At 40.0% G+C, this 14,678-nt stretch overlaps 2 protein-coding genes across 2 annotated transcripts in view; both read right to left on the bottom strand.

Moving 5' to 3' along the window:
* Window positions 1-1,498: 1,498 nt before the first annotated feature.
* Window positions 1,499-3,185, bottom strand: fkbp7 (FKBP prolyl isomerase 7). The gene is made up of 4 exons (XM_057336763.1): window positions 2,945-3,185; window positions 2,395-2,546; window positions 1,918-2,045; window positions 1,499-1,785 (listed from the first exon to the last, which is right to left on the bottom strand). The coding sequence occupies exons 1-4, from the start codon at window positions 3,160-3,162 to the stop codon at window positions 1,624-1,626; spliced, it is 660 nt and encodes a 219-aa protein (XP_057192746.1). The 5' UTR covers window positions 3,163-3,185; the 3' UTR covers window positions 1,499-1,623.
* Window positions 3,186-3,657: 472 nt separating this feature from the next.
* The window catches only part of ttn.1 (titin, tandem duplicate 1), a 132,977-nt gene continuing 121,956 nt past the window's right edge, over window positions 3,658-14,678 (bottom strand). The window contains exons 204-213 of the mRNA XM_057336724.1: window positions 14,345-14,644; window positions 13,671-14,240; window positions 13,263-13,568; window positions 12,584-13,177; window positions 7,287-12,484; window positions 7,040-7,196; window positions 6,456-6,952; window positions 6,222-6,375; window positions 5,201-5,509; window positions 3,658-5,092 (exon numbers count right to left, since the gene is read on the bottom strand). Coding sequence (XP_057192707.1) covers window positions 4,794-5,092; window positions 5,201-5,509; window positions 6,222-6,375; window positions 6,456-6,952; window positions 7,040-7,196; window positions 7,287-12,484; window positions 12,584-13,177; window positions 13,263-13,568; window positions 13,671-14,240; window positions 14,345-14,644 — 8,384 coding nt within the window. The 3' untranslated portion in view covers window positions 3,658-4,793. The remainder of the gene's footprint in view (window positions 5,093-5,200; window positions 5,510-6,221; window positions 6,376-6,455; window positions 6,953-7,039; window positions 7,197-7,286; window positions 12,485-12,583; window positions 13,178-13,262; window positions 13,569-13,670; window positions 14,241-14,344; window positions 14,645-14,678) is intronic.

Genomic DNA, 14,678 nt, shown 5'->3' with positions numbered 1-14,678 from the left:
CGTAGCTTTAAATCACGCGTTTTTTCTCCTCTTACAGACTTTGTGAAATTATTCTGATTCATTAAGGGTTGATTCATTTATTAAAATCTGCATTTGAAGTCAGCTCAGGTCTCCCGGGGCATGTTTGTACAGCCATAACACATTTGCAGTCTGACATGGCAACGTTCCCGAAAGGAAGCTTCTTTTTTTTCCACAGAAGGAAGAACTTTAGCAGCCTTCATAATGTACTTCGTTTCTTTGTGTTTCAGCATAGAGTTAAATGAGTATGTCATTGAAAATTGTGATTTTTCGTGAAAAAGATTTCATGAGAGGCTGCAATTCTTGATGCAGAGACATTGATGGTGAGCTATAATGCAGAGCATAGTAAATGCATTTTAGTGTCTGACAAAGGAGCTCTGTTAAATCAATGCAACTACTATAAAAGTCCCTTTATTGGCATTTTGTTGGATGGATTTGTAATCAGCACAAAACAGGCACCACGTTCTACACAGATGCGGAGTTGAATGTAAAGTAATGAGACTCGCATGGTTGATAAACTCATCCAACATTTTCTTTCATTTTTCTAAACAATAGGGAGACCAACAGCACCAAACTATGCCATGGGAAAATACTACACAGGGGTGATGTATTGCAGAAAACTGTTCCGGTGGTCTCGAAACAATACTCCTTAAAGACCTGTAATCTCCAAGCCCCAAGGGGATAACTACAGGATCCATCCCATAGGGTAGCCAATACTCAAATCACATAACAGACATCTGCCCATCAAAGCCCAACTTCAGAATCAAAGAGATAAAAGAATCATAACAAAGCTAAAATGTTAAGATGAAAAGCAGTTTTTATACTTTGGAAAAAGCAATTTTCCAAAATACAATTTACATTGCAATTAACAGCTGCAACATTTTTAACATCCTCCACCCCCCCTCTCTCTCTCCACTGTCTGGATCTGCTCTGAGTTTTGGCAAGGACATGGTTTACGTCATATTTTGGCATGCGGAGGGGTTAAGAGGGACTCAGGAGTTGTGCACACACTTGGTTTTGAAAACCAAGATTTGAGTTGAATCTTTGCTCAAGAATGTCAGCTCTCTGCGTGACTGGATGTGAATTAATATTTTATAGTTGTTTAGTGATTACTGCTTACATTGTCTCAGCATGCAATATTCCTCTATCAGATGTACCACAAAACAGGCAAATCATACTGTAATTTTGTTTTTACCAATTATCTCGTTCGAAAAACATGAAATGTTTTTCATGTTTATCTTCAAGTAACGGCTGATTATAGGTATGTCTTGTTTTTTCAGAAGTGGACCGTTGTGTTAGAGTGCCACCTAGAGATCTTAATGTTCATAGCAAGATAAACATGGCTGAAAATGAAAATTGAGGTTGGAACAAAAGTTGTGAAAATCTTTGTCTTTGTAAACCATGTGATCAAACACTTAATGCAACTTTTTCTTCATTTCTTGATAATGCATTTTGCATGACGGTCAAAAAATGATTTGAGTCCATTTTATTAACCGTTTATTTAGTGGTTTATTTAGTGGTGGAAATCATTGACCTCAGCCATGGTATACATTTCTTGTGCACCAGCTGCATAAAAATGTTTTTTTTTCTTTTTACAAATAAATGTTATAGTTCATCATGGTTATAAACATTGTACTCCTGTAATGATAAGATCCCATCCGCATCATTGTCATTCTTAAGGAACACGTCTGCTACAACATCATCAAAATAGGATTCGTCTTTCTGGGAATTCAACTTTTTTGCTTCCATTTTCAAGTATGTTTTAATCTGCAAATACAAAATGACAATATACGTTAATCAAGAGTAAATACAAGGCCTGGAAAAATGGTTGGTGTTTACAGATAGCCACTAATATTATAAAAAAGAATGTTTGTTATTATTATTATTGATCTCAGTTACCTCCTCTTTTGTGAGGACCTTGTTGTTGTCAGTGTCAATTTCACTGAAGGCTTCTATGCTGCGTGGTCCTCTGGTTATGTACAAAAGCTCCACCTCAAAGATCACCGTTGCATCTGCTGGTACAGGACCTATTGCACCATAGAAAAGTTTACTAACTTGAAATGAACAAAAAGGAAAACACTTAGTATTCTATTTCAATAAACACATTGGAAACTAATGTATTAACTAAGTATTTGCTTGTTATTGGTCAACCCTGCAGAAAAAAACAAAACAAAGTGTAATGATTTCCATTATAAACACCAGAAGGATTTAATGGTGTTATATTAGTTCCCATCCACCAGATAAATCCCACCGACACAATACCAGTAGAGACCCACAGAAACCGATAAAATTCCCCTTATACCTATTTAATGTACTAGAAGTTCTGTAAAGAGACAACGTTTACTTTCTCGTCGTGCTTCAGGAGGCGAGACTCACCTTTCCCATGCTCGCCGTACGCCAAAGAAGGGGGAATTGTAATTGTTCGCTTCTCACCAGGACACATGTCCCTCAATCCTAAATCGAGACCTTTAATAACAGATCCAACGCCCAACACAAACCAGTGCGGGTGACCAGTCTTTGTCGAACGACTACATGGGATTAAAACGAACAAACAGCGTTAAAATTAGTTTGATCAAACCAGGAACGATAACTAGCGTCCAAGCAACAGACGACAACGTTGCAGTTTCACAACGTAAACACGCGGGCCCTTTAAATTTGAATGGATTTTGATTGGCTGACAATGTTTCATCGTTCAGATGGAAAACAGTCGCTCTGGAAGTAATCCAAGCAACATCTGGAACTTTATTAGTATAGTTTTGATGTGGATTAAAAAAATGTTCATAGTTGTAGGCTACTTGGTGTAAAAACATATTTACTTTAGTTGTTATCATGAACTTTATTAATGTTAATTTATTAATATATGCAAAGAGATACGTATAATCTACTTTATAGCTAAAAAAATCAGAAGTCAAAGAAGCGAGTTTACCTGCAGTAGAACTGAGATCTATCTTTAGCGAGATATCCATCGTAATGCGCATTCAGCATGTCTCCTCTCTTGGCTTTCTGTGTGCAGTTTTCTGGAAGAAACGTGACCTCGATTTTAACTTCGTCATTTGCACGAAGGACAACAATGAAGGTACTGAGTGTTTGCAAAAACAAAATAAAACAAAACCACAATGTGGACCGCTGGGACATCTTGCACATCTGTCGGCGTGGCGTAGAAGGCAGGGCAGCTGACGCGGTGTAGCGCCGCCCTCTACTCAGTAGCTGACGCGGCGTGGCGCCGCCCACTACTCAGGTTTCGTCTTTAAAGTTTCTCGTTTGACTTTTCGGTACATCATTTGGGATGAACCTGTATTTGTCGTTTAATCTGAGCGAAAAATCGATTTGTTGCCTCAAATGGAGCATTTTAGTCATTCGGTCTACTTTAAACTGAAAAAAGCCCCCTAATCCAGAAAATGCACTTTAAAATGGTGTTTTAACATATCTGTGTGTCAGGAGTGTGTGTACAGAACCACCCTAGAATGATAAAAATCCACCCATTCAATTTTTTTTAAATCCCCAATAAACCTCAACTGTCCTCTTGAACGAGCTGTTGGCATCAGAACAAAGAAATTTATACAGATTTGGAACAACTCGAAGGTGAGTAAGTGATGACGGATTTTTTATTTTTGGGTAAACTATACCGTTTAATCAAACATGTTTAATTTTCAACTCCTAAAGTCTGTTTCTTCGTGATGTATAACATAGATGTAATGTGCTGTGTATATTTAATATGAAATAACATCAACCGCACAAACATTTTATGGTGCTGAAAACATGCTTTATTAAAACAATAATTCATAAAACTCAAGGAGGCTGAATATATGGGTAATACTACATAAATTAGTTGTAATAATTCAATGTGCAGGGTATTACATTCATATACTTTTTGTTCTTTGTATAGCACATGAAGGCTCTGTGGTACGTTGCTGGATGAATACCCTGACTACTACAAAGTGAGATTCTAATGCTAACACACACACACAAACACACAAAATATAACCTAGCAATCCTCCAAGAGTTGGCACAGCTTCTGCAGAGAAGCACTTGAATTGATTTTACAATGAATGGTCAGGTGATGTTACTTTCATAAAATCAGAATTCAAACGGTCCTTTGTCAGAAACCGTGCACAAACATTATCATGAGCTCATTGTGCAGGCCGCTCGCACATTGAGCATGTCATTAAATTAGCGGTATGACTTCGTCAGTCTGAGCACAAGGCCTAGTCATCTTGCTTACATGAGGGTAAATGCAAACAACATTCAAGGTCTTATGTTCAAGTCATAAATTCTTGTGTACTGCATTACTGCACGCACAGATGCACAGTGCATAACTTTGTCTCACAGATTTTAGTAAAACTTCAACAGGGAGCCTCTCTACCCGTTGAGGCAATCTTAAGACTTCAACTTACTGTTGAGGCACATAGTTTCGTTTCGTTTCAGGTTTAACAGGGTATTCGTTTCGTGCGAAACTTTCTCCTGTTAAACATTTAGTTCCATTTGTTTGTCATAAATAACAATGCATACATTTTCCATAACCGGTCATTTCGGCTATATACATTATGTACATGTCACAAAATGGTGCAGAACCTCTGGTCATAATTATCCAATATGGCACATTTCATAACAACTTTAGACTTCAGTCTAGTTTGGCATAAATTAATGTCAAGTTTGGTATAAAAATACTTAATATTTACAAGAACAGACATCTAGGTCTTTTTTCTCATTCTATAAATAGAAAGATGTTGAATGAGGGAAATGGGGTGAGGGTTGAATTAGTATTATATAATTTTTTACATAGATCGAATGCTGACATTAACAGTAGTGAAATCTAATCCAAACTCATTAGAAAGTTTCAAGGTGTATGCTCCAGCATCAGTCTCTTTCACGCCACTTATAACAAGAGTGGTGAGATCCTGAGAATTTTTGATCCGGAACCTTCCGCTCTCCTCCGTGCTGGACAGTGTTTTCCCTGAATGTAACCATTCTACGCATGGCGTTGGGTCTCCAGTGAAAGCACATGCTACAGTCAGGATCTTTCCGGACTCGATACTGATATTTTCAGGGGCAGCTTCGATCTTTGGTGGTGTACCTGTTTAGGACAGAAAAAATATATTTTACTGGTGTTATAGGTCTGCTGATGTTTTAAGGCGCTTTAAGTGCTTGATGCAAAGATGCACAGAGTGAGTGTCCATCTCACCTTTGAGGCCATGAGAAATTGCTCTGATAGATGACCCCTCAACATGCGAGTGACTGGACATTGCCATCATACTGCTGGTACTCATAGCCATTATACTGCTAGAGCTCATAGCCATCATCGCTTCAGACGACATGGAGGACATGCTAGATGCTGACATGCTCTCAAATTTAACATCAGACATGCTGGTGCTGGTGAAGGATGTCTCTTGCATTTTTGATTCGACATGCTTGGCAGAGAAGCTGCCCTGCATGCTGGTAACATCAGAGCTTTTCTCCATAATTATCATTTTGGCAGGTTCCTCAATTAGAGCTGTGAGAGCACAGTACAATACCATGTCATTCAAATAACTTCTTTCATAAAAAAGGTACAACAGGCAATTTTAACAGTGCAAATGTCCCCAAATGCCTGGTTTAAACACATGGCACAGTCAAAGTAAATTCTGTTGTAGATATTTGGTAACATTCACCAGACTTGCAGATTGTAGCTTAAACATTTATTTTCATTCAAGGCTAATCATAGAATATAGACTTATTTTGAAGTTTTTCTCAATGCAGTTATCTAACATTTCTTATACAAATGTTAGTTTTAATTTACTTTTATGTATATGATACAGCTCACACAGTAGCCTATATATACAGTAACACTGTAAGTATATTTATACATCGACACATCATGCTTTGTTATCATATATCATGGTAGTAGGTTAAGATTAAGATTCAAATCAAGTTAAACCAAGACAAAAAAACTAAGTGCAAATAAAAGGCAGTTGTATTATGAGAACGGTTAGGTTTTGTTAGTTTGATTTCAAACATTAATCATTTGTACATATTGTTTTAAATAAAGGGTTTTATCAACTAAGGTTTTCAACATGTTCAGTTTTAAATATTAAATAAATTCTAATGGTATAAATGGGGTTATTACTGTAACAATGTTAATTTGTTCTTAGGAATGGATAAATGGGGCTGTTAGTGTAACCGTGTTATTAGCACATTTTTGGGACTAGATAACAAAAACAACTTACTGAGGACATTTAGTGATGCTGTTGCGGAGCACTGTCCAAATTTGTTCTTTGCTTTAATTGTATATTTTCCACTGTCTTCAATGGCAGCATTGTGAATCTCAAGTTTGTACACATTCTTTGAGCGGCTTAATTTCATGTTTGATGTAATCAAAATCTGTAAGCATTAAAGGAAAAGTTTAATAGATTCCTATGAGAAACAAAAAAAAGAAAAATTCACACAGTTAGGCTACTCACCACTGCATTATCCTTGAGCCACTCAACTTCAGGTGATGGTTCACCAGTGATTTCACATGAGAATGTGACATCTTGTCCCTCATTAACATTCTGAGAGCGTGGTTGCACAAGGAAGCTTGGTGCATCAAAATGCATTTCACTGATGGTCATGTCAAACTGGCACTTCACCACACCGTGTTCAGTTTTGGCCTCACAAGTGAGAATTCCCTGGTCGTGGTGGCTGACACTTTTAATTGTCAATGTGTGATCATTGCTTGACAAGCCGTATCTGTAGTTTTCTGAACTTGAAAGCTCAAGTCCATTCAGGATCCATTTCACATCAGAGGCCCCTGGGATGCTTGCTCGTAGTGTGACAGTCTGACCTTTAGTCATTGTCATTTGGGTTTTGGATGCTTTAATTTCTCTAAAGGACTGCTCCTCCTCATAGGCAATTTCCTTTTTCACAATTTGATCTGTCAGCTCTGCTTTTGTTTCCATTGCAACTGCTGCTGTTTGTGCTGTACGTAAAAGAGTAATTATTTAATTTTACTGAAACAAAATTGCACACAATTCTGAAATATATTTCAAGAGCTTAATTTTAATACCTTTAACGGTAACGGTGCTGTTTGTAGTAACTGAGCCAGCAATGTTTTTGGCTGCACATGTGTATACTCCACTGTCGGTGACATCCGAGTCGTAGATTTCAAGATGTGCCAAACCATCCTCTTCAAAGATTTCATATTTTCCACCCTGAGAGAGAATCTGTGACCATTTTGAAAAGTGTTAAAACTCTTTTATACATCCATCCATCCATCTGAATATGTAAATGTGTTGATTAAGTATTTTACTTACCTTGCCATCCTTCATCCAGTTGATAACTGGTTTAGGCTCACCAGTAATTTTCACTGTGAGCTTTATAATAGAATCTGTGGAAGCTGAGATGTCTTTCAGTTCTGATGAGAAAATCGGTTTGGATGTCTTTTCTTTTGGAGTAGGTGACTTTACTGTGGGTGGAGACTTTACTCTCTGTGGAGATTTGATTGGCTCAGGTGATTTCATTCTCAGTGGAGACCTGATTCCCATCGGTGATTTTATACGGGGAGACTCTGGAGACTTCACTCTTGGAGGTGAAGCAACCACTTTTTGCACAGGTGTTGGTTTACGAACAGTCAGACTGAATTGTACCTCCTGTTTACCTTCAGGGTTCTCCACCACTACAGTGTAATAACCTCCATCCGACATTTCAACTTGGCTAATCTCAAAAGTGGATTTATATTCTACCGAGGTAATATGGTGACGATGAGATGACACAAGTACTCGTCCCTCTCGTTGCCATGTTACAGTGGGTGCGGGTTCACCATCAACATCACATGTGAATTTGACTGATTCTCCCTCTGATACTGTGACGGACTGTGGTTTAGTCAAAATTGTAGCTGGAAGAGTTGGCTTCTTTTTCTCAACCACCACTTCCTCTACTGTTGTTACTTCTGTAGCTTCAAGTCTTGTCTCAGATGTTTTCTCAACCACAACTTCCTCAACTCTGGTCACTTCCATAGCTTCAAGCTTGATCTCAGATGTTGCATACTCCTTAACAACTGTCTCCTTTGTCTCACTTTTAGTTTCCGATACTGCCACTTTTTCTGAAACTACCGTTTCTAATGCAGTTGCGGCTTTTGTAGAAACATGAAAAACATCTGTTTTTGTCATCTCAGGGACAAAGGGTGTTGGTGGCTCCTCATCTTTGCGCTGTGAGGCATATGCAGAAAATGCACCTTCAGAAACATCGAGAGTGGCATAGTCAGAAGCCTCTCCCTTTGCGTTTGAGCTGACAACACGGTAGGTGCCGCTGTCCTCTTCCTGACAGTCAATGATTTGAAGAGACAAAACTCCACTCATGTTGAACAAGCGGTACTTTCTGCTTTCTTCAATCTGCTGTCCATTGTGGTACCATTTAATCTGTGCTTCTGGTTTAGATTGAACATTTAGAGTAAATTTGGTGTTTTGACCAACTGGCACACGGTGTGAGCGCATTCTTACAGTCACTCGGGGAGCATGATCAAGGCTAAAAGGCTGCTGGCTCACAATTTCAAACTTCCTGTCTGTTTTTAAAGCTTTCTTTTTTGACTCGTACCTTGACATATAATCAACCTTTACTGACAGGTCTTGTGTAGAGGCTTTTTCAGATGAATCAAGGCTGGGGGAATGTGGACGTGCCTTTTCCAGGGAAGATGTTCTGACACTCACCACCTCTTTCTCAACCACAGCTGCAGAAAGCTTTTCAGACTTAGCACGAGTCACTTTAACATATCCAGAAGAAAATGAAGTAGGTATTTCAGTTGCTGCTCCCTCACTTATTGCTGGTACTGAAACTCTTGTTTTCTCTTTTCTTTTTCCCTTTGTTTTTTCCTCGAATTCTATTTGCTGCAGTCGGGTCTTATAGGATGTCAATCTTGTGGTGGTAGATACTGATCTAAGCAGTTCTTGATCCTCTTTTTCTTCATATAGTCTTTGCTTTTGTCTTGGAGGTCTGTATGTTGCCCTATCGTGACGCTGACGCAAGTCAACATAGCTTGGACCAGCCTCATATTTAGAGGGAATACGATAGGAGTCATATGTTGGAATTTCCTCTCCTTCCTCCTCATCATATGCAGCTCTCTTGGGTGATGGATGTTGCAATGCAGAGAGTTCGAAGCGTACAGGGCTGAGACTTGGTGGGGAAGCAGAGTAGCCTAATTCAAGTTCATCCTCCAGTTTAAGCCTTTCCTCTTCTGTTCTCTTCATTGACAGGTATTCATTTACTGGAAGAAGCAGTTCCTCATCAGAAAGGTCTCCAAGAGAACGTCTCCTAATTCTGTAGTATGCCTCCAGTTCTGGAGAAGGTGTGCGATGTCTTGCTGGTCTTACAGTCTCAAGGTCATCCTGGGAAACTGATGGAATATGCCATCTGGGCTTGTATTGATCTTTAATTCTTGGCAGGGGTACCTCATAGAACTGATCCCACCTCGAGAGCCGGATACGTTTAAGTCTTTTCTGAGGGAACTTTTCCATTGGCTCTGGGAACTCATACTGATCACGAAGCTTCTTGTACCACTTCAAATCAGAGAATGGCACAAAGTGTTTGATTTCCATGTCCTCCTCAAGAGCAGTAGGAGCAACAACACGGGGTGGAGGAACAACATATGGCATTCTTAATCTCTTTTCCTCTGCCCTCTTCCTTTTCTCCTCTTTCTCTTTGGCTTCTTCAGCTTCACTTTTTCCTTTGTTAGTAGTGATTGCTGGCTTGAACATAGTTGCAGCTTCTCTTAGTGCTTGCTGTGCTACTGGAGTAAGTGGGGTAACATCTGCTCCAGCAAGAATCTGAGTTAGTCTCACTTTCTTGTCCATTTCCTGCTGATCATAATCTGGCTTTTTCTTCTTTTCTTCCGCACTCTCAATCTCCTTCTTTACATGTGTCAACCGTTCAACCTTGAGTGTGGATTGGCAACTTGCAGATCCAGCTGAATTAGTTGCGATGACTCTGTATATGCCAGAATCCTCAGGAAGAGTATCTCTTACATGCAGGACATAGTAATCCAAGCCTTCATGGACAACTTCAATTTGTGGACCAAATGCCAAAGGCATGCCATCTTTCTCCCATTTCAATGAAGGATGGCCTGACACACGCATTTCAAAACGTACACTCTGGCCTTCTCTGCATCCCAGATTCGCGAGGAGACGTTTGAACATAGGTCTCAGAGTATTATCAGCAGGAGCAGGACGAGGAATCACTGTGAGACGAGCTTTGCAGCTGTCCTCACCAAATCTATTTCTTGCCACAACAGTGTATTCTGCATCGTCATCTGGATCGAGATTATGAATCACTAACTGATACAAGCCCTTGTCAGTGACAAAAGTGTATTTCTTGTCATCATCTCCTGGTACAATCTTTTGACCAGTTTTCAACCACATCACACGAGGTTCAGGATGTACTGTGATGGTGACACCAAAGCGCACATCTTCTCCAATGTAAGCTGTGCGGTTGCACAATGGCAAGGTAAATTCAGGAGGTCTTTGGAGTAATCTTGTTGTGTCAACTCTGCGTTTTACTTTCTTTACCACACGTGAAGTGAAAAACTCACGGTAGGATCTTACCCCTTTGACAAAGAGCTCAGCATAGGCACTGTCCTCACCATACTCATTGACAACCTTACATCTGTATGTTCCATCATCTGTTCTGATGATTCCCTTGATAGTTATGGTAGCAAGCCCATCTTCATAAGTAATTTCGTATCTGGAACTTTCTTCTAATTGTCTTACTCCACAGTACCATGTTACTTCAGTACTGCTATCATAATTGTCAATGTTACAAATGAATTTAATGTCATCGTCTTCATCTGCAAGACTGTGTTTAATCTGTCCTGCAACTGGACCATTTTCAAATGGTGCAATCTTCACTTTAGCAGCTGTTACTCCTCTCTGACCTCTGATAGCACCACCATTGGCAACACGAGCAGATGAGACAACAGTGTTCCATTCTTTCTTCACCATGGCTTGGTAATATCTCTTATGACGTGTAATTGTGATTGACTTAGTACTTAGCTCTTCTGTGTTCATTGTCAGCCAAGGATGATTCAAAGCCTCAGCAGCAGTCATGCGATGTTTACGCTCTTTGGTAAGGAGACGATCCACAAAGTCTAATGCCTCAACACTTACGTCCTTGAAGGATTCATCGTCAAAACTGTACTCAGCATTTGAAATGCTCTCAATCATTTGCTGATTAGTTTCAGCAGCAAATGGATTAAGTCCACTGAGAAGTACATAAACAAGAACACCAATGGACCACATATCTGTTACAGTGCTAACCATCTCATTTTGATGTATTTCTGGTGCTGCAAACTCAGCTGTTGTGTACTGAATTTTAATCTGCTCCCCGGGTGTAAGGTGTCTTGCTTGTCCAAGCTCAATGATCTTGACATTAGTTCCTCTTCTTGTGGTATACACTATATTTTCAGGCCTGATGTCAAAGTGGCCATAACTTTTGCTGTGGAGGAATTCAAGAGCCTCACACACTTGTCTGATGTAGCTAACAATTGCACGCTCATTGAGCTCAAAGTTGGCTGTACCAAGGCGCTCAAATACGTCTACACCAGATATGAACTCATAAATCATGACTAGCTCTTCAGGGCTGTCAAATGACTCATGGAGTAACAAAAAGTTCTTGTGGCGAGCCACATTCAACGTTGCAATTTCTTTCTTTACAAGTGCCTGATCTGCACCTCTTACTTTAACAAACTTAGCCATATAAGTCTTCTCAGAGCTGGTCTCAATACACCTGTGCACAATACCAAACTGTCCACGGCCAAGCTCTTCAGCAATCATGTACTTGTTGTGAAGATTTGTAGCCTCTGAATGAGGAGCTTTGCTCTTGGAAACAGGTCTGGTGTCATCTACTTCCTCATCATAGTTGAGAACTCTTGATTTATCCTCCTTTGTCACAACAGGTCCACTTGGCTCAGATGGTGCACTCTGACCAAATTTATTTTCAGCTATGACACGGAACTGATAACTGGTTTTTCCAAACAGATTGACAACAGTGTAGTGGGTGTCACGAGACTGACCAACACGAATCCACCTTTCTGCTGTGGTGGCACACTTTTCTATGATATAGTTTGTGACTCTACTGCCACCATCATTGGCAGGTGCTAACCAGTGAAGTGTTGCAGAATCTCTTGAGACATCACTGGCTGTGATGCCACGTGGTGGATCAGGTACATCTGCAACATCGAGCTCGACTCTTTGCTGGTCAATTCCAAATCTGTTTTTGGCACATACAATATAGAAACCAGCATCATTCCGTTCAACTCCATTCACGAATACAAGAGATGTAAATGATCTTGTGACGATTACTTGATAGTGTCCATTGTTATCAATAAGGTCTTGTCCTTTTTGCCAGGTAATAACTGGATCTGGTTTTCCACTGAATGGAATCTTAATGTTTACTACTTCACCACGAAGGGCAGGGATAGCCTCCTTTCCTTGTAGATTCTTGGGTAGGTGAATCTTAGCAGGGACTGAAAAACAGAGGAAGTCATGTTACAACTCTATAATCTTTCTTAAAACAAGATTGCATTTTTTGCTAAGTACAGTATTTAACAATTTTGGAAGCTTACCTTCAACATCTAGAGAAACAGTAGCAGAAATAGATCCACCCTGGTTTGTTGCTCTGATCTGATATACAGTTGAGTCTTCTGCATCACAGTCAGCAATAACAAGCTGATGGTAGCCACCCTTAAATTCTTGGATCTTGATTGTGGTGCTATCAGCCTGAATTTCTTTACCACGCTTGAACCATTTTATCACAGGCTTGGGTTGTCCTGTTATCTTGCAGACGAATGTTGCATTGCTTTTGAATTTCACACTCATGTTTCTGAGATCTTCCTTGAAGGCAGGGGCCCGTATTTCAATGTCGGTCTTAGGAATGACAGGGTCAGACACTTCACTGTAATCACTTTGTCCTCCAAGGTTTTCGCATTTTACCCGGAACTCATGCTCTACTCCTTCGGTTAGACCCTTGACAGAATAAACGGTCTGGTGGATTTCATCTGTTGTAACCAGAGCCCATTCACCCTTCTTTTTATCCCGTTTTTCAAGACAGTAGTTCTTAATTTTAGAGCCTCCATCACTGAGGGGTGGTTTCCAAGAGACAACACAGGAGTTTTTGGTGAGTCCAGAGACTACTGGCTTCAGTGGAGCTCCTGGTCTCTCTGTAAAACACAAAAGAGTTCATTAACACAAAAACATCTTACCAAATTATTGTTACCAGTTTACTGTTGTTTTTTCACTACTTACCTAGCTGACTCTTGATGAGGATAGCAGAAGGAGTCTCAAGTAAGTCACTGTTACCATAGCGGTTTTGTGCTGAAACACGGAAGTAGTATCCCTCATTTTCAACAAGGTTTGGAATTCTGCATGAAGTGCCTGTGATGGATGATGATACAAGTTCCCACTCTGCGTTTTCCTTGTCTTCACGTTTTTCTACAATATAATTTGTGATCATAGATCCTCCATCATCTTTAGGAGCTTTCCAGCTAATGATCACAGAATTCTTCAACAGAGCATCAAGAACAAGCGGACCTTCTGGCACAGCAGGTTTATCTGAAAACACAAAAAGATGTTAATTACTGTGCTCTCAACCACTACCATTTGAGATTTTTTTTAATTGTGAGCTAATTAATGGAGTAGTTTGAAAGCAAGTACCTAAGATTTCAACTTGAGTTACAGTATCAGCAGACCCGAAGTGGTTGTTGATCCTGATTCTGTACTTCCCTCCATGTACTCTGCGCTGTACATTCTTGAGAATCAAATGAGTGTAATGCTCTGTATTTTCAATTATGACATTCTCAGAGGGCTCCAGAGCTTTGGCTCCATAAAGCCACATGATCTTAGGCTGAGGTCGGCCAATGTAAACAGCATGAATGCGCACTGTGCTACCACATGTTGCAAAATATTTGTCTTTAAGTGGCACTGGGAACTGTGGTGCTGCTTCAAGAACCAGAGTTCCACTGGTCTCACATTCACCGGCTTCATTTACAGCCTTGCATGTGTACAGACCCTCATCTTCCTGTTGATCTGTTGAAACGGTCAGCGTATGGTTGCGGCCATCAGAGGTTGCGGCATATTTGCGACCTTCTTTGATTTCCTTTCCACCCTTGTACCATTTAATTTCTGGAACAGGCCTTCCAATGATCTGGCATTTGAGAGTTGCAGTCTGTCCAAGTTTGGCAGTCACTTCATCCATCTCTTTTCTAAGAGCTGGTTTAGCTCCAACTGAAAAAAAAAACAGGCAAAGTTGTAGGGAATGACTGCCTTCAGAAAATCACTAGGTATTGTTATGTTGACAAATTGAAATACGATTGTTTAACTGTACTTACTGCCCAGTTTAGTTTTGATGGCAGTTGCTGTTCTGCGTGGCCTGCTGATTCCGGTTTCATTTTCAGCAAATACTCTAAATTCATATTCTGTTGCCTCTTGTAGAGCGCCCTGGGTGTTCTCTTTGTCCTTTGTGCGCTCCTTATTGCATTTCTTCCAAGCGCTCTCTCCAGACTTTCTGTATTCAATCCAGTAACCAAGGACTGGTTTTCCACCATCACACTCTGGAGCCTCCCAGTGAATTGTAATGTAGTCTTTGGTTACAGTCACAACATCAATTTCTCCTGGCTGGCTTGGTTTATCTGGAAAAAAAACACAGCGCAATGAAATGTTTAA

This window comes from Triplophysa rosa, linkage group LG6 (assembly GCF_024868665.1).
Source record: "Triplophysa rosa linkage group LG6, Trosa_1v2, whole genome shotgun sequence".
Classification (NCBI taxonomy): Eukaryota; Metazoa; Chordata; class Actinopteri; order Cypriniformes; family Nemacheilidae; genus Triplophysa; species Triplophysa rosa.
Note: the sequence above shows the minus strand (reverse complement) of the source record. Positions and strands in the feature narration are given on the sequence as shown.